Raw genomic sequence first — 21,059 nt, forward strand, 5'->3', positions numbered from 1 at the left:
GGATTTTTATTAATAAAGGCAGTTTCCCTGCAAACAATTAAATTAGTATTTTGAAAAAATTAATACACATTTATTATCAATAACTAATTTAACTGATTTTTGATATTTATAAATTAATTACTTAGTTGTTGCGTTAGATAAAAATAATAATAAATTGTAAATGACTTTTAAAATTTTAACATTGAATATTTTATGGGAAGGGTGATTATATCCGAAAATTTGAATTTCTCTTGCTTTCAACCGAAATTAAATTATTGGCCCCAGAGTGACATTTCCCTCGCTGTAATATTTGATTTCTCTGTGTCGTGGGATTGAGATGGCAGCCTCATGCTGTGGTGTTTTTTGTTTTTTGTTTCCTTTTGTATTCTAAATTAAATACTGTCAACCCAGTCTGTATCTTTTGGCCACTTTTGAGATAAAAATAACAATGTTTTTTTCCTTTTTTTAGCAAGGAGTTCTCACAGGCTACTTTTGGCCATCTGTATCTTCCAACAGTTGCCTCTTCCGTGCGATGCATTTTTCATGAATCTGTGTGCTCAATTGAAAACAATCTAAAAGGAAATGTTTGATTTCCAAACAGATCTAAAAAAATAATCTGTTCCCCCAACTTTTATATTTAGAGGCTGACGGAGTAGCCATTACCGGACAATATTGGCTAATAGCTAGTGATCTTCTGTCTGTGAACAGTGTCGATACCTCATGCTTGATGAAAATAACATGCTTTCAAAGGGTAGGTTTTATCTGTTTGCATTAATTACTTTCAAGTATTTATTTCACTGGTAACCATGGTCTGTTGTTACAGTGGATTACTCCTCCAGTCCTTAATATAAGACTCAATTCTTGAGTTGGTTTTGATTCTAAATATAAGACCTATTTATTATGTTTATCAATTTTTTTATAAATTATCCATATGAATACTTTCTCAACTAGAATCAAGTAAAAGAAAGAATGAGTATTAAGAAAAATGATTATGGTGTTTTAAGAAAAATATGTCATTTTTTTTATAATTAACTAACTTACTTAACTTCTTTAATCTAATCAAATTAGTTAAATGAGTCTTATATTAAGAAATGGAGGAGTATGTTTTTATAGAAATCACATACGCGCGCATTGAAAAGATATTTGCACAGGGCATACAAGATACACAGCATAGATCAACATTCCATATTATAATTTAATCTATGCTTTATGATGAACATTCAATATTATACACAGCGTAATCGACCAGAATGCATGTCATGTGTCAGTGCTCCTTCCTCTTTTCTTTTTTTTTTTAGCCAGAAAATTATGTGACAGTGGACACGAGCAATTCACGAATCACGAAGAAGCCCTAAACAGGCATACGGTAATTTGGAACAGGAAAAAACGCCAAAAAAAAAAAAAAGGAAGGGAGGACAGGAAGTCAAGAACCAAGGAAATAAGAAAGAGGAGGGCCAAAAAAAAAAAAAGGCGCGATCCTTCCTAGTTGCCTCTGGGGACGGGTGGCGGGTCAACCTGAAATAGGGAGGGAAGGAGGGAGGGAATAGATGGACCGATTTACTCATTCCTCACAATGCTTCACACGCTCTCTCTTCTACTTTTCCTGGCCTCCGTCTCAATCGGAGGGGTCGACTCACACGAGGAGTCAGGTGCGTGGAGCTGCGATTCTAACTCGGAGATCCGACTCAAGGTCGACTTTAACCCTGGACTTATCACTCTAGATGGCCATGCCGACGATTGGAAGGACATTGATGGCTCCGACTTCTCTCTTCGCCCCGCTATTGATCCAGATGCTGACAAAGAGTACAAAGGCGGGAAGATGACTGTTAAGGTACTCTTCATATTTCTCATCCAACCTGATGCTATTATCTATAGCCAATATGTGTGTGTGTGGAATAATCGTGCGTTGCATAGCTGCTTGTGAATTATCTTCAACATTTGTTCGCTATGTTTTCACGCCATGATTGCGGTGTATTTCAGACTCTGCACGACGGCCGCGATATTTTCTTTCTGCTTGAAGTTGATGGTGTCTACACTTATTCTAAAGGGTAAGCCATGGCGTGCAAAGGAACTGTATTCAATTCCCCGAGTTGTGTATATTTGCTTAATGCTAACATGCATGTTTGACTGTTATAACAATGTTTTCCTAATAATTATTTTAAGCTCGTGTTATTGCGGCCCAAAATGACTGAAAAACAGGGAATGTTCCCTTATCTTTACATCCACTACGTTATTTCTTCCTCAATTACGACAAACTTTTGTTCACTCGATATATTTTTTGTCAATGCAGAAATAGCAATAAATGTCCATCCGTTGCTCTCATGTTTCAAATTGGGGATGGTGCCTCTTATCACGATGTAAGAAACACCACTGACTAACGGTCTAGTTAATTTAAAATTTCTCAAAATTTTTGCAGTTCCTGTTGCTTCAATCTATTTTAAGCACATTGAGGAAATCGTAATGAATTATTAAATGATAAATCTGCGTCAACTTTATGAGATGGGCGGCTGTGGAGAACATACAAACTCTTGCACAAACAAAACCTGCAAAGGTCATGAAGTCGACATCATGCATTTCTCCATCGGTAATGCTATTCCAGGAAGGCTATATGGCGGGAATCCTGTAGACAACAGGAATGGAAATGGAGGTGACAGGTGATAAACTGCAAAATTTTCGTGGCTTTCACTTTTGAGTATTAGGTTCAAATGAGACTGTCGGTTATAGAGCCATTATTATAATAGACATGTTAATTCAATTGTCCACTTTCATCTGTACAGGTTTGGCCATTTGGTGGATCTTTATGCCTGGAATCCCCACTGTAGATACTTAGATGGATTTGGTCCTCCGGGCTCAGGTATAGATGGATATCATATTTTCAATAAGAAATATGTATTTATATGGTTAAAAGAAGCAAAGTGGATGCTGCAAAGATGACAGCTACGTGATATTAATTTAGGGAACAACCTTACAACTTTCCTTTTAGTGTAACGCTACGGGTTCCTCCATAGATCTTTTAAAAACTCAAAAGCTACTTCTTTAGCGTAAACCTTTTAACTATCTTACAATATTTCTCAAATCGTTATTACTGACTTGAGCGTAGATTGAAATCGTTTGACTGTTTCATGCATGGCACACTCGTGCACACTGGAAAATGATTCACTTTTACTCCCGCTTTCTCTTGAACAACTGAAGCAGTGCCTTCCTTGGTGCATACGTGTGTGGGTGTGCGGGTGTGTGTGTCTGGGTGTGTCCTTTTACTTATGTTTGGTATGCATGATGTTGAAGGATTGGCTGATAAAGGGGATAGGAATGGAGTGGGAAACGACCCTAAAAAAATGATGAAAAGGGGCAGGAACAGTTAATTAAGTAATACTATCAAGAATATTAGACAATGCATAAATTCTTAATGCTTTGTTTTCTTTGATTCCATCTCCCGTTACTTTCCACTCTTCCAACCAAACATTCCGTCCTTGCGGGGAAAAAAAGTTTTATTGTTCTATGGATGTTTTGTCTGATCATATTGTTTCTCATTTTCTCCCCAAAATCTTGCTTTCCTTAATATTTTTTCTGATGTACAGAATTTTAGTATACTTTTGGTCATGCTTTGCCTTCTAGGGAAGTTTATATGTACTTTTTTTTTTTTTTTTGGTGACAAGTTTATGTATACTATTGTAATAGAGAAAGGGGTATTTTTTGGTATCCCAAATAATTTACCCAATTTAAGGTTATTTTAAAACTTGATCATTTTTTTTTTTTGGTGGTTTCCAGTAAATGATTCTAGCGCACAGAATGACTGGAAGGGCGCTTGGTGGCACAGCAGTTTTACAGTTCACTCGGGTGAGTAACCCTTTCCACCTTAATGTATAAAAGAATTAATCCCCACTAAGTCACGAAGTCCATTCAGTTGATCTATAAAAGATAATTGATTCTTTGCCCCTTATTGGGTGGATGTCTTGCTGTGCTATAATTATTTTTCTATGTTAAAGTATATTTTGGCTTTTATCTACTCACACGTGTTGCATTGTATTGATCTCTCTTCCTTTCACCTTATCATCTGGCTATTTTTATGTCTATGTTGCCCAGACTAACAAACTTTCATGCTTGTTCATAGCAGGTTTTATCGAGGATGAGAGTCCATATGCAGAAAATGGAAAAAAGGGTACATACTTTTTTGAATTCTCAAGGCCCTTGAGAACCATGGATCATCTTCAACAGGTTAGAAACTAACATGCTGCTTTCAGAAGTTCATAGGTAGTCAGAGCATGTATTGACCTGTCCAGATATCGTGTTTGTTGATTACTGAATTTGGGTCCATTATTGCCTCTCAATTTATATCCGGATTTCTTGTCAAGTCAGGAGGGTTTTTCTAGACCTACTGTTTTGAACTTTATTGTTGATCAGTTTTGTTGACATCACCATGCTAAGTGCTTAGTTGATATAATCGATAATTGAAGGGAGGTCTATGATTAAACAATTTCAATAGGGGACATCCTTAGTATATTTTCTATCGTTGCTGACAAAATTCTTGCTATACTCGACACAGAGATCATTCTCTCATGTCACAGCCAAAAAGTTGTGGCAGCAACACGACCACCAAAATTATTTCTAGGGCCCATTTTTAAATGCTTTTTGGAACGGTTTTAGAATTATTTTTTTTAATATTTTAATGCATGTTTGAAATATGCTATATCAACTGATCAATGTTCTCTGGATATTACGGGGTAAAAACACGTTTGCAGTCCTTGCTGCTTGTGAGTTCTAAGCTTACAAGGGGCATGAAACTAAGCTTTTCACTTCTGGCTTTTCATAGAAAGGCTGTTGGAAAATGAGTTTCCTGTACTTGACGTGAAACATTTGGGTTTATTTGATGATCTGGGTAGGTGATTTCCGCAAAGGTATTGAGCTTGATGCTTGTTGATGTAGTGATTCGGCAAATTTCTTCCATAGGGAATCTGATTATATGCAAACTCTAACTCCCAAAGATGGTTTGGCATTGATGGTTTTGTCTTTTGATTCTAGAGAGGTAGAGCCTAGGGTATGTCTGAATATTTTTGTAAAATTTGTTGGGGAGAATAATTTTCTTTTAGGTTACAAAGTAAAGACAGTCTTCAGAAGAAGAGATGGAAGGCAGGGTAAGGATTGAACTTGCATTATGTTCCTCCGATTCTTAATGTAAGACCTAATTAACTAATTTAAATAAATTAAGGATATTAGTTAAATTGGTTAACATGATATGTTTTTTCTAAAACACCTTGAGCATATTTCTTAATTCCCTCCCTCCCTCTCTTACTTGATTATTATTAGGGAAATATCAATAGGGTTAATTTGGAAAAAAATTGATAAAAATGTAAAATAAGTCTTGTATATAGGACCAATATCGACTTTCCAATTAGGCCTTATATTGAAGACCGGAGGAGTATGAAAACTCCTAGCAACTATCTCCAAAAAAGATGCCACTTGAGCTAAGGCTCTTTAGATGATTATTGCATCAAGTTTCCATCATCAACTTCCAGCGAGTATAATTTATGTGGCCAAGATTCAGCCACTTAGCTGTGGCATTGGTGTTACAAGTGGCATCATAAATTGCTCCCTCGCCACAATTTGTATCGTTGAGAGTGCTCAAAACCTAGCAGTTTTGTCTTATTACTTAATGCTTTTGAATTCTTTCTACGTGGCAGCAACTAACTGAAATGGTGTACTTTACCTGGTGGTTGCAGGATGCACAATTCACTATTGGTGGATCCAGTAAGATGTCTGCTGCATTCTGGTATCCAGTTGATGATCAACCATGGCATGGTTCTGGACACTATTCTATTGACTGTGATTGGGTTCCCTTTGAAATATCTTCAGGAACTTCTTTGCTCGGCAAGTCAGCAGCAACTAGTTCATGGAGCGCTGCCAGTGCATTTTCTCTGTTCCTATCAGCAGCGGCACTATGCGCAACTGTGTTTTTGGGTTATCATGTATTTTTGAGACCGAAGAATGTCCCTTTTACACCTATGGAGGAGCTTTAAACATAGCCCAAGCTGCGTGAGTTTGGTATTGTACTATTCATTTGAGATTGTACTGGCTATGATTGTACTGTTTAGTGCGTTCACTTTATTCCATTTGTTTAGTTTAATTCAAACATTAATTATCCAGGCAATGTTAGAAAATTTAGTTCCTAGTCAGCATAATGGAGTTCCATCTTGCGCCTAGTAGATTATAATCTCCGGGATCTGTATATAGGCCCGATCAAGAGGAGCGGGAAACTTCCTCCAGAGCCAATGATATTGATGCCTCGGTATAAATATAAGCTGACAAAACAAGGTCTGGATGGTAAAGATCTGGGGTATGCCTCTAGGTTCTAATTTTCATACTGATATGAAAATTACATTGGTGAATATTCTATAAGTGCTCATTCAGTGATGAGGTAATTTTAACGGGTTTCTGACATTAAATTAAATTCATGTCAACTCGCATCCAGAAAAAGATTACTCCTCCGGTCCTTAATATAAGACTCATTTAACTAATTTGATTAGATTAGGAAAGTTAGGTGAATTAGTTAATTATAAAAAATGTGATATATTTTTCTTAAAATACCAAAATTATCTTTCTTAATACCTCATCTTTTTCTTATACTTGATTATAGTTGAAGGAGTATCTATAGGGGTAATTTAGAGAAAATTGATAAATATGATAAATGAGTCTTATATTTAGGACCAAAACTGACTCAACAATTGGGTTCTATATTAAAAGACCGGAAGAGTAATTCATAACTTTGGCTATGAAAATTTAAATCAACTATACCTTGAGGATGAATTTCTATCGAAACCATCAGTAAAATATTAAATAGATAAAATGCGGACCAATATAAAAAAAATTGAAAAGCACATTAATGTCTACTCTATCCTCATATTTTACACAAATTTTTAAACGGGCTCTGATTATTTAAAGGGGGAATGGCATTTGATGGCCGAAGTATTGAATTAATTCGATATTGGAAGTTTGGAGCACTATACAGAATGACTGCAGAAGAACAGAACGGATAAAGGAGTGAAGAAAAACAAGGCCATAAAAGGACGATGAAAAAATTAACAAATAAAGAAAAGTGAGAAAATGAGGTCGTGAAACCGTTGAAAATATTTGCTGGCAGACAAATGAAACCGTTAAAAAATACAGGGATTAACTGTATTTATAAGGACGCGTCTGATAATTGTAGTACTGGGATTGATAGATTAATTTCTACTTCAGAATAATTTTAATAACTGGGATTGATAGATTAGTATGGTCGAAGAACTGAAGGTAATCCTCGGATATACGCGGGTACATTTCTAACGGGTGAAAACGAAATGTTAGCACTGAGGAGCATGTAATCACTTGCCATTTCACAAACTATTGGATAAATTCGTATGGAGACCATCCAGTGAAACTGCCCACTGCAATTGCGCAAACAAATTCACGGAGGTACCGACTGGCAATTGACGAAACAGCATCCGTAGGGGAGAGGGAGAGGCTTAGAGCGGAGGAGTGGAATGGAACCGCTAGGCGTTGTTAGAGCCCCTATCATTTCTTCTTTTCCGCCGTGGAATTCCCTTCTCCTTCCTAAGCGCCTTCAAAGCCATCGTTTTTGCGTTTCCTGCACTTCTTCAGGATCTAGATCAGTGCGCTTCAACTTTCTTTTATTTTTTTGGGTTCTGAAACTCCTTCAATTATTAATTATTGTTATGCACTCGACATGGATTAATCAGGTAGAACATGCGAAAACTGCAGCTTCAACTCCAGAATACAAGCCCGGTGTATTTGATGACTTGTTCCTCAATTTGTTCCGCAACAAATTAGTGGCGGTAAATCTATTGAGCTTTATAGCTTCTTCCCTTTTGTTTCTCTGAGCTTAATTTCCCTCTTGAGCATAATCGGGGAGGGAGGAAAGAGAAACAAATTGGGGAACAGAATGGTCTTCTCTATTTTCAATTAGCTAATTATGGTATTAAGATTGTTTATATGCGCTGAAACTCTACTAGCTGGAAATTGTGGAACGGAGTGCTATATATTCCTATGTTTGTGAAGAGTCCGTCTGTTGACGCTTTTTGTCAAAATATGGTGTTGGAATATCATTACACGACCTGGTTTCAGGAGGTTGGATGGGATTCAAACAAACCTGGATATGATGGACTTATTGAAGTTGCGAACCATCTCATGATGAAGGGAAGAACAAGAGCTGATACGATTGAAGCAGCGGTATATCAGTTTAATGTGCTTCCTTCTGTTGCCATCTATTTAGCATCAGTATCAATGAATAGCAATATCATCATTTGACATACAATACAAAATTTATATCATGTCACAGTATTCACAAATCATAAACAATGCATGGACACACATAGTTTCATATGAAACAGGCGGATCAATGCAAACTTTGTTAGACCTTTGTTGTGTAACCCTCCACTGCCACAGAATGAGTGAACTTTTTGATATGCAGCAGAATATGGTTCGAGTCTCACTGGATTAAATTTAATTGTTTGGTAAAACAAAAACCAGCTTAGAACTGTTTATGACTCAGATTGGTATTGTGATTCTATAATAAATGGAGAGCAGGGAAAGTTTTGGTTCAAACAAATAAACAGTTGGGTAAAGACAAACATTTTATAAGGTTTAGCTTGAACTATTTTTGACTAAAAGTTGGTAAAATAGGAACTGATGTTTCTTGCCGTTTAGTTTTTAGTATCATTTGTCCTTTTGGGTTTCTTATGAATTTGAAATAACGTTTGTGGCAAACTTAGTCGACTAACTATTGATGGCAGGTACGAGTATTGAGGTCCTTGTTTCCTCCATTTCTTTTAGAGCTATATAAAATTCTCGTAGCTCCTATAGGTGGGGGCAAAGTTGCTGCTATGATGGTTGGTGAGTCAAATACATCTCATTTCTATCGTTAGAAGCCAAAAACATGTTTAAACATTCTAAGAAAGTATTTTGTTTTCAAGCAAGGGTTACTGCACTGACCTGTCAATGGCTAATGGGCCCGTGCAAAGTCAATTCTGTCGACTTGGACAATGGAGTCTCTTGCAGTAGTGGGGTGATCACCTGTTCTGCCTTGTGTTAGATCTAGTATGATTATCGTCAAGCTTTAGGCCAAAGAGAATAATGATATGACTGAATGATAACATTTTATTCGAGACTGACATACTTCTCAATTCTTGTAGGTTTATGTGGAAAGATGCAAGTATCTGGAAGAAAGCAAATGTGCCAGTATTTGCATCAATACTTGCAAATTTCCGACACAGGTTAGTGGTCATTCAAAATACTTCTTTGCCATTCATTACGTTGCCATAAGAGATGAAAGTATTGAGCACTTCTCAGTAATTTTTTTTGGCACCTCCAATGTTTACATTTGGCTTTCATTATATCCCATTTAGACTTTCTTCATGGATCATATGGGAGTTCCACTGCTAATGGAGCCCAACTTCAGTGATTACAGTTGTCAGGTAATATTTATACTATCTGTCTATCTCTGCCCTAGGGAAAATTACAGTCACTTTGGCTTTCAGGGAAAACTTCTTTCTATTATATCTCTTATCTACTCACTGCTAGCCAGTGATAATTAGGCATTTCCCACTTGTTTCCGTAGTTCAGCAGAACATTCCTTAAATCTGCTGATGGAATAATTTAATTTTATGGATCTCGATTCTTGCAATAGTGAGCGAGGGAATGATAATCCATCATACCAAATGCTGTTTAGCCAGATTCCTTCGCCCGCTCCCACTCCTTTTCGATGGATTCAGTGATATTTAACGTGAACTGGGATATGTTTTACAGTAGCGGACCCTGACGAACCAATTCAGCGGGCGGATAAGGAAGGCCATGGCCACCCCTTTCACTTGCCCAAGTCCTCAAATTAAATTTTCAATTACCACGTCTCAGCTATGCATATTTTTGAAAGGGAAATTTTTTGGCACGGGGTTGATGTTTACATTTAAACTAACACTTGGTTCTTTCCTCTCTATTCACTCTAACAATGAAACAGGGGCTGTTATTTCACGCCCTGGCAGTGGACTAAAAGTCCACCAGGCCCATCGACTTAGGGTGTGTTTGGATGAAACCAAACCATGGTTTAGAGAATAGCTTCTGGAGAATAAATTCTGAAAAAAATAGATTTTGGGAAGAATAGATTTTGTGAAAAAGTGATTTTGAGAAGTGCGAGTGTTTGGATAGTTGTTATTAAAAGTACTTTTTATATATACAAATTAGCATAAATTAATATGATAATTATAGAAAAAATATATTTTATGATATATTTTAATTTGAAGGAATAAAATTGTTAATAATATATTTTTTATTAACATATATTAATAATATATAAGATAATATAATTAATAAATAATTAATATGTATATATATTTATAAGATATAAGATTAAATATGTTTATAAAAATATGTTTATAAAAAAAACAACAAGATACATATCCTATAGGCTCTCATACTCTCCCTTTTTTCTCCAAAAGTAAAAAATTTCTGCTTTTCCCAAAACCATGGTTTTGGAGTCAAAACCATGGTTTTGAACCCAAACCATGGTTTTGATTTTTTTAAAGGTGTTTGGCTAACATTTTTCTCAAACCATGGTTTAGGTCCCAAAATCATGGTTTGGAGTGTTTGCCAAACACACCCTTAATGTAGAGGCCTTTTCTTCCAGATTTTGTAATGTTGTCTAAAATTCTCACATTTTTTTCCCTTCCACTACCCACGCTGGGTTCAAATATTGAGTTTTATCCTCTTGGTCACTTTCAGTTCTCTTCCAGATCTAAATAAATGGTTGAATTTTTCAAATTCTATTTAAAACAACACAGCACGTTCAGGAATCCGTTCCAAAATGACCGGTTTCAACTTTCAATTCTTTCGCCCCTCGTTGGTGGCCATCTGCTACTTTCTTCAATGGTCTTCTGATTATTTTGGTAGAAACTCGGATGGATAGTCATCAACCAACAGTGATGGCATTCTTGTCGAGCTCTTGCTGCTTTAAGAGACCAGTGATTGAAGTCCATTACATTTTCTTCGTCTTCATTGTGATCTATTTCAAGATCTTTGGAACAATTGAAAGATAGAAGCGGGAGGCATAATTAGAGTAAAACTAGTTTTCCAGCGTTGACCACTGATTGTGGGCTGTGCCTGAAAACTGAAGTTCTATTAGCAATTAAGGATCTAGACGGAGTTAAAGTTGACATTCCGTGTGTCAATTTTTGATGTCTTAAAGCCGCAGATGTTGACGGAAAATAGTTGTATAACCAATATGTCTAATAAGATAAACTGGTGCCACAAGTTTCTTATAGTTGTAAAACACTAAAATGTCAGTTCAAATTTGGAGTCCTTCCACCACAACCGGAAGATGACAGCATCCTGAAAGAGCCCTGCCTGGAGGCATGTCCACATGCTGTCAAGCGAAGAGTCGTTGCCAGGAATATAGATGAAGCTCAAGCTCCGTGCCCCAAGATTTGATTAACTCTCAAAACCCACCGTTTGAAGATGCAACTTTTTAGGTATAGATTTTCTTCAGGCCAAAAGAAAGGCATAGAATATCACTTTCTCACTTCCATACTGATCATTCATCCTTGTATCATCTAGTACTTGTTATTGTCAGCCGGGCATGAGGAGAGATATTGATGTCACTATTTGACTTTTTGCCGTCACTGTTTGACTTATTTGTGGATTTAACGACCACACACGAGTTCGCTTGTTTAGACAACCCGTAATCAGGATAGGAATATAGGATGTATAAAATATAAACGGTTATGGACGTTATGACTTATTTTAAATTTTGTACATGTGGGTGGACTTATTTACTTCAGCAATGGATCAGATTCTCTCAATCACCTCTCCTGCAAATTCAATAAAGCTGATAAATTAAAAAAAAAAAAAACTCACTTCGCTGATATTCATATAAAAAATACCTTCGGCGACTCGTTTCTTTGTTGGCAGGAGAGTGGAAAAGAAATAAGGATTCAATGCCACCTTAATATTATTGTTCTTTGAATTCTCTAATTTCTTCACTAATTGTGAGATGTACTGTTCCCATGTGAAATATAGACTTCAAGTTATGAATCCAATTAATCTCTTTTAGTCAAACATTATTTTGTTTAAGACGAAACGCTTACTTCCTTTGAAATTTAAGTGTGTGATACTATTTTACCTCCTTCATTCTCTTTGGATTTTTTTAATTATTGATGTTCTGTTTTTTAACAATTATTTTGTCTCATACCGATTTTTATAGTTAACTTAGCCTCCTTAAATATCAATATAGAAGTATAGAGATTCATATTTACAAGTTATAAATAGTACTATTAAATATTAACTTAATATTAATTACGGAATTATAGATTTTGTATAAATGTAGGTGGGCATATGGCTCGTTTTAGATGCGATGTAACTAACGGAGCAATATTTTCTATTTCTGGGTTTTAAAATAAAAGGCATTTTGTCCCATACTATTTTTTATATAAAATTTTTCTATTTCTATCGTGTGATGATATTTTCTTCGATATTTAAAGTATTCCACGCAATATAAGGTCAGCAAATATTACAAAAGCCAAAATATAGAATGAACTGCATTTTTTGGCAAACCACCAGCAATAAAAAGTATCTAATACTTCTGGGCTCTGGCATCATAAGGAAATATACGTAATTTTATATTAGCTGTCATTAACACAGGGATATATTGATTTGTGGCGGAAGTTTGTTATCTATCTAATTACTTTGATTCTGCTGGCACAAAAAAATCTAATTACCTGAATTCAAGGTCAAAAAACTTCAACTAAAGAGGATCTCAACTGACAAGATAACGCAAGAAGAAAGTTACAGGCAGCGCACAGTCAAAGGGCCTTTTTGTTCTATGTTACCGTTAACCAACGTCTAGATTCGGATGACCAAGAAATAGCACTGTGCTCTTTTTATTACTCGTATTAATTTTTTTTCCCCAACAAGAAATAGCACTGTACCGACACTATACAGGATCGTCTCCATGCTTCACGGCGAGGCAATCTGAAAAGCGAGACCCCTTGCCTTGACTGTCTCTCTCGTATTTCCCTTTCCTCCCCGTAGCCACTTACTGTTAATGGGTTCTTTTCCGTTACAGCGTACATAGTGACTGGCAATTAACGCCCGCGTGCGCGCATGCCCCCACACGCGTCGGCAACCAAACAAAAAACGCCGAAAAAACATTTAATCCGTTTTTCCCAAACCAAATAAACGACCTTCTCCGTCGCTGGCAAGTGATAACAGATCCACGTACCAACACTAGCAGTCACCTTCCGTTGGCTCTCCGATTCAACTCAGCTATGGGTTCTTGGACTCGGAGTTTACTCTCTCAAGCTCGAATTACGGCGCCTGTATTTCTTCTCCTAGATCCCCCTTCGTTTTCTGTTACTCGTGCTCCTTGCTCCTAGTCACAGTGTCGCTCCTGCTATTCGACTTTTATGCTCATCCCCGCCGTTGATTTCAACGAAATTTTATAGATCTGGAGCGTCAGGGGCAATCAACGGCCTCGGTGATGTCGGTCCTTCCAGTTTCTATCTTAATCGGTAATACAGATTTTTAGAAGTCCATCATTTTGCGTTCACTTGCAGTTTCACAGGGACTTTTATGACTAAGGAAACAGGAAACAATGCAATGGACTTGAATTCTGCTTGCATGTTTGTATAATTTGGTGTTTAGAATCAGGCAATTTCATAGTCCTTCGTCAGCTGCATATTGTTCCCGTATATTTATCGTGTAATCTTCGGAGCGAGAATTTATCTTACTTTGGCTCTCTGCGTTTGCTGGCTACTACCAATGTCAAACTGATGTAAATTGTTAATATTGCTCTTAATGATCTTAGAGCTTCTCTTTTAATTAGACGTGTAGGATTTGCTAAGACGGTTTTTTTCTTTTTATCCACAATCATTCGAACATGAAAGCTGAATTTCATTCCTCGTAGCTTCACACTCTCAACTATGAACTTGGTGGTGAAACTAAGATGAAAACCCATTTATTACAAACCCATTGAGTTGGAAGACGTGTTCATTTTACTTGGTAGGGTCTTTGGAGTTGGGTTTCAGTTAGTGGTGCCTGTTTATTATGCCACCTTGAACCTTTGAAGGTGAAATAGACACTTGAAGGAATTCAAATCATGATACTTCTTTTTATGGGGAGGGGGCTGCGGCACTTTTTGGGTATATGCAAGGGCAATAACTAGTTCAAATTATATATACTAAGGGTATGCTGAGGCAGTTGCACAAAGCCGACATAATTTTCATTAAGAAGAAATATGTTGCAGCTTAGCTTGACTTGAGTTTTAGCTTTCAGTCTATGCTCTATCTTGGAAACAGTCTTGAGGCTGAAGCTCCGGCCATGCTACTAAATAATCCTAAACTACGGTTCTGTAGCTATGGAAAGTAAAGTTCAACTTACGTCAGCATACTGCTTTCTTATTTTTTATCATCAAAAATTGAGTTTGACTTTCTAGTTTTTACAAAAAATGCAGGTGCCTTAAAAGTCATCGAACCTCTGTTGCTGAAATGGTTGCTTGTATTATCTTGCTTAGTATTAATGGCCGACTCTAATGCGTTTTCTCCGGCTAGACCACCTTCTGCTACTATGGTTGTTCATGATCTGCCCCTACCAGCAAGTCTCCATGGACAAAAGCATCTACCATCCAATGGTGGACCAATTCCAACACCATCACCTACCCATCCTCCTTTATATAGTCCATCATTGAGTACAGGTCACCTGCTGGCAAGTTCACATTCATCCAATCCATTCATGAAGGGCAGTGAATTGGGACCTCATGTTTCTGGTTTTGGAGATATTGCCCCTGTACATTCAACAGCTGGTGCGATTCCTTCTGGTTTGGCTCAGCCACCCTTATCCCCCTATGCTTCCAGTAAGTGCCATTTTTGGGACTTCCGTGCTTGTTGTCTTTCTAGTTCAATTTTTGGAGCAATTTAGTATGCATAGTTTTCAAAAGAGCCTCTCTAATGTTATTGTTAGACCTGTCAATATCTTCTACTTTCGCCTTTAACAATCTTGCTTCTGTAGTAAAGAATCTGCTTTCTCTTAATGGAAGTTAGTTATTATTTTAATTACGTTAATAAAAAGGAGTGGAGGGATAGTATCGTTTTTAACTGAATAAAAGGTCTAAACTGCATTGATTAGTCAACTAAAAGAGACAACACCATGTGACTTGGAATAAAGGAACTAAATCATTTAATGAACAAAGTAGGGGGGCCAAAATGAAACGAAGCATTGTATATGTTGCTAATAGCTGATTAACTTTCAATTGAAGTATTATACAATTATACAATATTTTACTAAAAAAATGTGAGATTTGGAATCTGAATCTGACAATGACCTGTGTGTTTATATTTGTTCTGCCAGATTGTTGTAAACAAAACATGGTGTTGAAGCGTGGGAGTAAGAGTTGTCACTGCGTGTATCCCATAAAACTAGACCTTCTCCTCTTGAATGTCTCTCAAAACTCTAATTGGAATCTTGTTCTTGATGAATTAGCTACTCAACTTGGGTTGCAAATTTCCCAGATTGAATTGGTAAATTTTTATGTACTCACTTTATCAGCATTAAATATATCAATGGATATCACTCCACATAAAGGGACTAGTTTCTCTGCCAATGATGCATCTAGAATAAACTCTTCGCTTTCAACGCATAAGATTCAGCTAGATCCTAGATTGGTGGGTGACTACAAACTTCTCAATTTGACGTGGTATGAGCCTCCGCCTCCATCTCAAGGTAAGTCCAAATTATTATACTTTGGTGTCCTTGACAATTGAAACTTACATCAAGATGATTATAGTGCAGATGACATATGGCTAATGCTTGTATTATAGTAATGAAACTTTATAAAATTGTTAACTATAATTTTACTATGCTGTTTTAATATGCAAAATTTTGCATTTATTGTTGCCCTTTTGTTTTAATTCATGACTGCTGCTGAAGTAATGTAAGAAAAGATATATGTACACTGAGGTCTTATTCTTTGCTCACCGTCAAATGCAGAACATATAATTTTGATGTTCACAAAATTTTCTTCTTCCTTTCTGTATATTGTGAGAGATGCATTTTGTGTCATAACATTGCTTATGCATGTTATTTTTTGTTTCTGTGAGTTTATTTATGTGATCCACTTGTTAATTCTTTCAGACGCTTCTTAATTTTGTTTCGTCATTGTATAGAGATGTCTCGTGTAATATATCTGATGACCTGTCCTTATTTTTTATGTTAAAATATGCTTCAAGTTTCCTTGGCCCCTCAAACTCAGTTCTAGACCTAATATCTGATATAATGTTAAACTAGTATCTGTGGGTTGATGAACGGGTTAAGAATGAACGCCTAAGTGTTTATGTGTTGCCTTAGCCTTCTGTTTGAATGAATATTAAGATATTGTTGTGTGTTAGTGCAGCTCCGACATCTGTTGTGTCGCCTATGAAAGCTCCTATTTACCACAAACCAGCAACTTCAACTCCAAGTGCTTCAAATAGGAGAGGGCATTCAAGTTTGTATGCTATTCTTGGAATTGGTGCTGGCATACTCTTCGTTGCCATTATATCTGTACTCATACTTTGTTTATGCACACTAAGGCCGAAGACCAAAGGACCATCAATAGATACTGGTAATTATCTTTAATACTAGCTCCTTTATCGTGTTTACTTATTCGTTTTTCATTTTTTGCCTTTAATTTGTACACATCCGTGTAAAAGCTTATGGAGCAAGCTATTATGAAGATTATTTTTGGTCACCCTTTTACAACAATTTAATAGGGGAATGTTGAGCCCTCTTTAAAGAAAATCTAGACGTCATAAAGAATATAGAGAAAATAGAAAGTACTCTGGGCTGAAGGGACTTTCTCCAGAGGTATATTTATTGAGTGCTAGTAACGAGAGGGATTAATTATTAGTTAATATGTTTTTTCGGGAGTTGAATATGGACTTGTTAGTGAAACTTTGTCTAGCATACACTTTTATCTGCAGAATCAGAATTTGAAAATTAAAACTGCTGACCTTTTTGTTGGAGAGTATTCTGTCTTCTTAACGTGAAGTTTGCAAATGATCAGATGGCTACCACCCTTTCTAGAACCAAAAAGCAAGAGCCTTACCTTATTGAGAAACTTAATACTGCTCTGACGCTATAACGTTTCAGCCTAGCTAATTTTTTCAGTAACAAAAAGTAGACTGTAAGATAAATAGACATGCGAGACTCAAAACGTTCAATTTTTTATTTTTTCGCTGAAATGAATTTTCATCCATTGACTAACCCCTGAATGAATTGAAGAAAAATTGAAACTTCTGATGTTCTTATCCATTGTAGCGTTGATAGTAATCTTTCAAAGTTGTGTATCCTTGGTAGCTTTATTTTGCATTCAAGTTTTGATAATAGTTTTTTCTCTCGGTCCTATAGAGAAGCCAAGGACAGAAGGTGCAGTTTCAGCCGCAGGGTCTTTTCCTCATCCAACCAGCACAAGATTTATTGCTTATGAAGAACTTAAAGAAGCAACAAACAACTTTGAAGCAGCAAGCTTACTCGGAGAAGGCGGGTTCGGCAGAGTTTTTAAAGGGGTCTTAAATGATGGTACTGCTGTAGCAATTAAGAGGCTTACTAATGGAGGGCAGCAAGGGGATAAAGAGTTTTTGGTTGAGGTTGAGATGCTTAGTCGGTTGCATCATCGAAATCTTGTAAAATTGGTGGGATACTATAGCAATCGTGACTCATCACAAAATCTATTATGCTACGAGCTTGTTCCAAATGGAAGTTTGGAAGCCTGGCTTCATGGTAATATGATCTCTTAAATTATAAGTTGGCAATAATCTTGAAGTCTATGAAGTATCTTTTGTTTCAGAACTAGTTTTATGCACAGGATTAAAACTGGCACTATTTCTGCAACAGGTCCTTTGGGAATAAATTGTCCTTTGGATTGGGATACCAGGATGAAGATTGCGCTTGATGCTGCAAGAGGACTTGCATACTTGCATGAAGACTCACAGCCCTGTGTTATACACAGAGATTTCAAGGCGTCCAACATATTGCTGGAAAATAACTTCCATGCTAAAGTTGCAGATTTTGGTCTTGCTAAGCAGGCACCTGAAGGCAGAGCTAATTACCTGTCTACTCGTGTCATGGGCACATTTGGGTTTGTGCCAGTCTCATCTTGTTTGGGCTTCTTATTTCCATATAATAAGGTTCTTAATAAGATGTAATGAAACTGTTGTGTAGGTATGTAGCCCCTGAGTATGCCATGACCGGTCATCTACTTGTTAAAAGTGATGTTTATAGCTATGGGGTTGTCTTGCTGGAACTACTGACCGGAAGGAAACCTGTTGATATGTCACAAACAGCTGGACAAGAGAACCTGGTTACTTGGGTTAGTTCTTCACCTTGACCTATTCCATAATTTTTCCTCCTCATGAAGTTCAAATCATAGTCATCTGGCTTTCTGTGTTCCCTTAACTGGAAATATCTCAAGACTAAAGTTGCGTGTGTTCTTTGGAGTTTTTATGTTAATAACTTCTTGTGCGGAGGTTGGTTCCATACATTGACCTATCCATTATCATGCTTGTTAAATCCTCCTCGTCTGTCCTCTGGAGTGATTTGTGGGTGATGGACAATATACTTACAAAGCTATATACCTTTCAGGCAAGGCCAATCCTAAGAGATAAAGACCGGTTGGAAGAGCTTGCTGATCCAAGGCTGGGGGGAAAATATCCGAAGGAAGATTTTGTCCGGGTTTGTACCATTGCCGCGGCCTGCGTCGCACCTGAAGCAAGCCAACGACCCACCATGGGGGAAGTGGTACAGTCACTTAAAATGGTGCAGCGCATGACGGAACATCAGTGTTCCATGGTGGCCCCTTCCAACACAAGGACTAACCTAAGACAGTCCTCTACCACTTTCGAGTCCGATGGGACATCTTCTATGTTCTCTTCAGGTCCGTACTCTGGTCTAAGTGTCTTTGACAATGACAACGGTTCTAGGACGGCAGTTTTCTCTGAAGATCTTCATGAAGGAAGATGACACTTGGAAAGACAAGCTAACCTACAATCAGCATCCATTTCGAAGTTCGTTGCCTCAATCTAGAGCAGCCTGCTTTCCTATGCCTGAAGGTTTCATAAGCGGCGACATTTTTTAGTAAAGGATTGCAGTTTTCTAAATTTGGCTGCTGAGGGTGCAGATTGTACTATTGTCGCGTGTTTAAGATCCTCCGGGGCAAACGGTCGTCTTGTTTTTACCGGGAGGGGGATCAATTTTTGTACATATCACATGCGTTGTAGATTTTTTCTTCCTTAATTTAATCTTTTTCGTTTGAAATTGCCAGCATTTTAACTATAAATAATCGTGATGAATCGCCGATTTTGCTGACTCTTTTAAACTGGTTTTATCCAGTGATTTTTGTGTGGAGAATTGGCAGGCAAAGATTGGACTGAAATCACGTTACGTATTCAGATTTAAAATGTTTTATTCTCAAAGTTCTAAATTAAAATATTTTCAAATAAAAATTGGAAAAATGTATCTGATTGATATTCTAAATGTATGAGAATAAAAAATATTTGTTTTTTTTTTATATCAGAAAATGAAATAAAATTCAGGCCGTTCGTGTTAAGGTAAGATCAGACATGGGATGAAATGAGTTGAGAATTGTTTGAAGATGATTTTGCTACGAGTCCATGACGTAACAGATTTCAAGATGGCGGTGCCAGGGGGCATTGCTGGAATCCGAACTTACCGGACCAGATGTTAAAATTGAGGTTAATAGATTCACTTTAGTATATAAAAAAAGGGTAGATTTCAGAATAAACCCTATACATAGAAATCCTATTTCTGCACAAAGGAGGCTACAGCCCGCCCACCATATTTTAAGGGGTCTATCCTTGCACTCCCACCTCTCCAAGGCCAACGACGACTCGTTTCGCTGCAGGGGATAGAACGAAGAATGGATTTTAATGGGAGGCTCTTCTTCCTTACTACCCTCTCTTCTCTCCTATGTATCAACGCCACTCCTTTGAACGTAATCCCCTCCGCGGTCCCTCTCGAGCTCGGACAACTATGCAAAGACACAGAGAACCCAGGCCTCTGCATTCGAACCATTTTGCCAACACTGCATGGTCGTCTGGATCCCTATCAGGCTCTCGTCACCGAAATCGACGCCGCCGCCCACTACACCAGGAGAGCCCTCGGTATAATCGATAGGCTAATGGCCCAACCAAACAACCCTAAAAGCTTATCTGATAGCCTTAGCACATGCAAGGAACAGTATGGAAACATCCTGGATTCTATTCAAACTACATTGGGGGTAGTGGCTAAAAAAGCCATGTATGATGCTCGGGTTTCTCTGAGTGCGGCGATTTCGTACCAACAGACTTGTGAGGATACCTTTAAAGAATCAGGAGTTGACTTACCTTTTGCTCGTCAATCTAAACATATATTCCAACTCACCGGCAATTGCTTGGACATTATGCGAGCCTTGGAGAGTTGATTAATCAACTGCGAATTGGAGACGGAGATATTGTAATGGCTGCCATTTATTTCTGATATCTGGTTCTATAGCAGAACTATTGCTCCACCCACGCAAATATATACATCAACTAAATTGACACATTAATGTCACATTCGCAGTTTAGTATAATTTGTTTCTTATCTCTCTTGCAAATTGAGATCAGAAATAAAGTAATACCTATCATCTTTGTTTTTAAATATAAGTTTTTATTTAATTTTTATTTTAATTTTAAATACAAAACCTAATCTATTTTGTCTTCATATTTATATATTTTTTAAGGTAGTCCTTCTAACAATGATAGTTGTTGTCAAGGTTCTTAATCAGCAAAGATATTTTAGAAAGGACAACACATATTTATTACAAATAATTAATCTCCCTCTAAATTAATCAACTAGTTCTTATAATTAGAGTCGAATATGATATTTCATATTTTTTTTGAGAAATACCGACTCCTATGCTGCAAAAACTTACCACGAGATGCTGGTGATTGCGTTGGGCATATCATCAAGACTTTCCCGTTGGACGGACCATGTTGGTAGAAATAAAATTTTGCGGGCCAATTTCTCTCCGG

The 21,059-nt window shown here is 37.1% G+C and overlaps 4 protein-coding genes across 6 annotated transcripts; all 4 read left to right on the forward strand.

The window, feature by feature from the left end:
* Positions 1–1,455: 1,455 nt before the first annotated feature.
* Positions 1,456–6,155, forward strand: LOC114738011 (uncharacterized). 2 transcript variants are annotated; one of them, XM_028926025.1, is made up of 8 exons: positions 1,456–1,810; positions 1,960–2,027; positions 2,270–2,336; positions 2,479–2,633; positions 2,757–2,833; positions 3,748–3,816; positions 4,091–4,194; positions 5,697–6,155. In XM_028926025.1, the coding sequence occupies exons 1-8, from the start codon at positions 1,553–1,555 to the stop codon at positions 5,991–5,993; spliced, it is 1,095 nt and encodes a 364-aa protein (XP_028781858.1). In that variant the 5' UTR covers positions 1,456–1,552; the 3' UTR covers positions 5,994–6,155. The 2 variants fall into 2 exon arrangements, with proteins under 2 accessions (XP_028781858.1, XP_028781859.1); XM_028926026.1 differs by having other exon boundaries at positions 4,094–4,194.
* A 1,154-nt stretch (positions 6,156–7,309) lies between these two features.
* LOC114738027 (beta-carotene isomerase D27, chloroplastic-like) lies at positions 7,310–11,819 on the forward strand. Of its 2 annotated transcripts, none has more exons than XM_028926039.1 (8): positions 7,310–7,622; positions 7,710–7,805; positions 8,095–8,199; positions 8,763–8,862; positions 8,943–9,034; positions 9,162–9,242; positions 9,375–9,443; positions 10,912–11,444. In XM_028926039.1, the coding sequence occupies exons 1-8, from the start codon at positions 7,494–7,496 to the stop codon at positions 10,942–10,944; spliced, it is 705 nt and encodes a 234-aa protein (XP_028781872.1). In that variant the 5' UTR covers positions 7,310–7,493; the 3' UTR covers positions 10,945–11,444. The 2 variants fall into 2 exon arrangements, with proteins under 2 accessions (XP_028781872.1, XP_028781871.1); XM_028926038.1 differs by having other exon boundaries at positions 7,316–7,622; positions 11,305–11,819.
* A 1,136-nt stretch (positions 11,820–12,955) lies between these two features.
* Positions 12,956–19,324, forward strand: LOC114738026 (proline-rich receptor-like protein kinase PERK3). The gene is made up of 8 exons (XM_028926037.1): positions 12,956–13,526; positions 14,468–14,866; positions 15,361–15,732; positions 16,403–16,612; positions 17,398–17,769; positions 17,884–18,127; positions 18,211–18,358; positions 18,631–19,324. Exons 1-8 carry the CDS (start codon positions 13,496–13,498, stop codon positions 19,006–19,008), a joined length of 2,154 nt encoding a protein of 717 aa, XP_028781870.1. The 5' UTR covers positions 12,956–13,495; the 3' UTR covers positions 19,009–19,324.
* Positions 19,325–19,849: 525 nt separating this feature from the next.
* LOC114738028 (pectinesterase inhibitor-like) lies at positions 19,850–20,492 on the forward strand. Its single transcript, XM_028926040.1, has one exon. The coding sequence runs from the start codon at positions 19,925–19,927 to the stop codon at positions 20,465–20,467; it is 543 nt and encodes a 180-aa protein (XP_028781873.1). The 5' UTR covers positions 19,850–19,924; the 3' UTR covers positions 20,468–20,492.
* The last annotated feature ends 567 nt before the right edge of the window (positions 20,493–21,059 follow it).

Source organism: Neltuma alba, unplaced genomic scaffold (genome assembly GCF_004799145.2).
Source record: "Neltuma alba isolate B1F8T4 unplaced genomic scaffold, ASM479914v2 tig00013520_pilon, whole genome shotgun sequence".
Taxonomy (NCBI): domain Eukaryota; kingdom Viridiplantae; phylum Streptophyta; class Magnoliopsida; order Fabales; family Fabaceae; genus Neltuma; species Neltuma alba.

Bases quoted from the DNA above. Each gene is read 5' to 3' on its own strand.
- LOC114738027 (XM_028926038.1), top strand. From the start codon at position 7,494: ATGGAACCGCTAGGCGTTGTTAGAGCCCCTATCATTTCTTCTTTTCCG. The intron at 8,863-8,942 runs GTGAGTCAAATA...TTTGTTTTCAAG, and splicing joins AGTTGCTGCTATGATGGTTG to CAAGGGTTACTGCACTGACC. The intron at 9,035-9,161 runs GTGATCACCTGT...CAATTCTTGTAG, and splicing joins GAGTCTCTTGCAGTAGTGGG to GTTTATGTGGAAAGATGCAA.
- LOC114738026 (XM_028926037.1), top strand. From the start codon at position 13,496: ATGTCGGTCCTTCCAGTTTCTATCTTAATCG. The intron at 16,613-17,397 runs GTAATTATCTTT...TCGGTCCTATAG, and splicing joins AGGACCATCAATAGATACTG to AGAAGCCAAGGACAGAAGGT. The intron at 18,359-18,630 runs GTTAGTTCTTCA...TATACCTTTCAG, and splicing joins AAGAGAACCTGGTTACTTGG to GCAAGGCCAATCCTAAGAGA.
- LOC114738011 (XM_028926025.1), top strand. From the start codon at position 1,553: ATGCTTCACACGCTCTCTCTTCTACTTTTCCTGGCCTCCGTCTCAATC. The intron at 2,028-2,269 runs GTAAGCCATGGC...TTGTCAATGCAG, and splicing joins GTCTACACTTATTCTAAAGG to AAATAGCAATAAATGTCCAT. The intron at 4,195-5,696 runs GTTAGAAACTAA...TGGTGGTTGCAG, and splicing joins CCATGGATCATCTTCAACAG to GATGCACAATTCACTATTGG.
- LOC114738028 (XM_028926040.1), top strand. From the start codon at position 19,925: ATGGATTTTAATGGGAGGCTCTTCTTCCTTACTACCCTCTCTTCTCTC.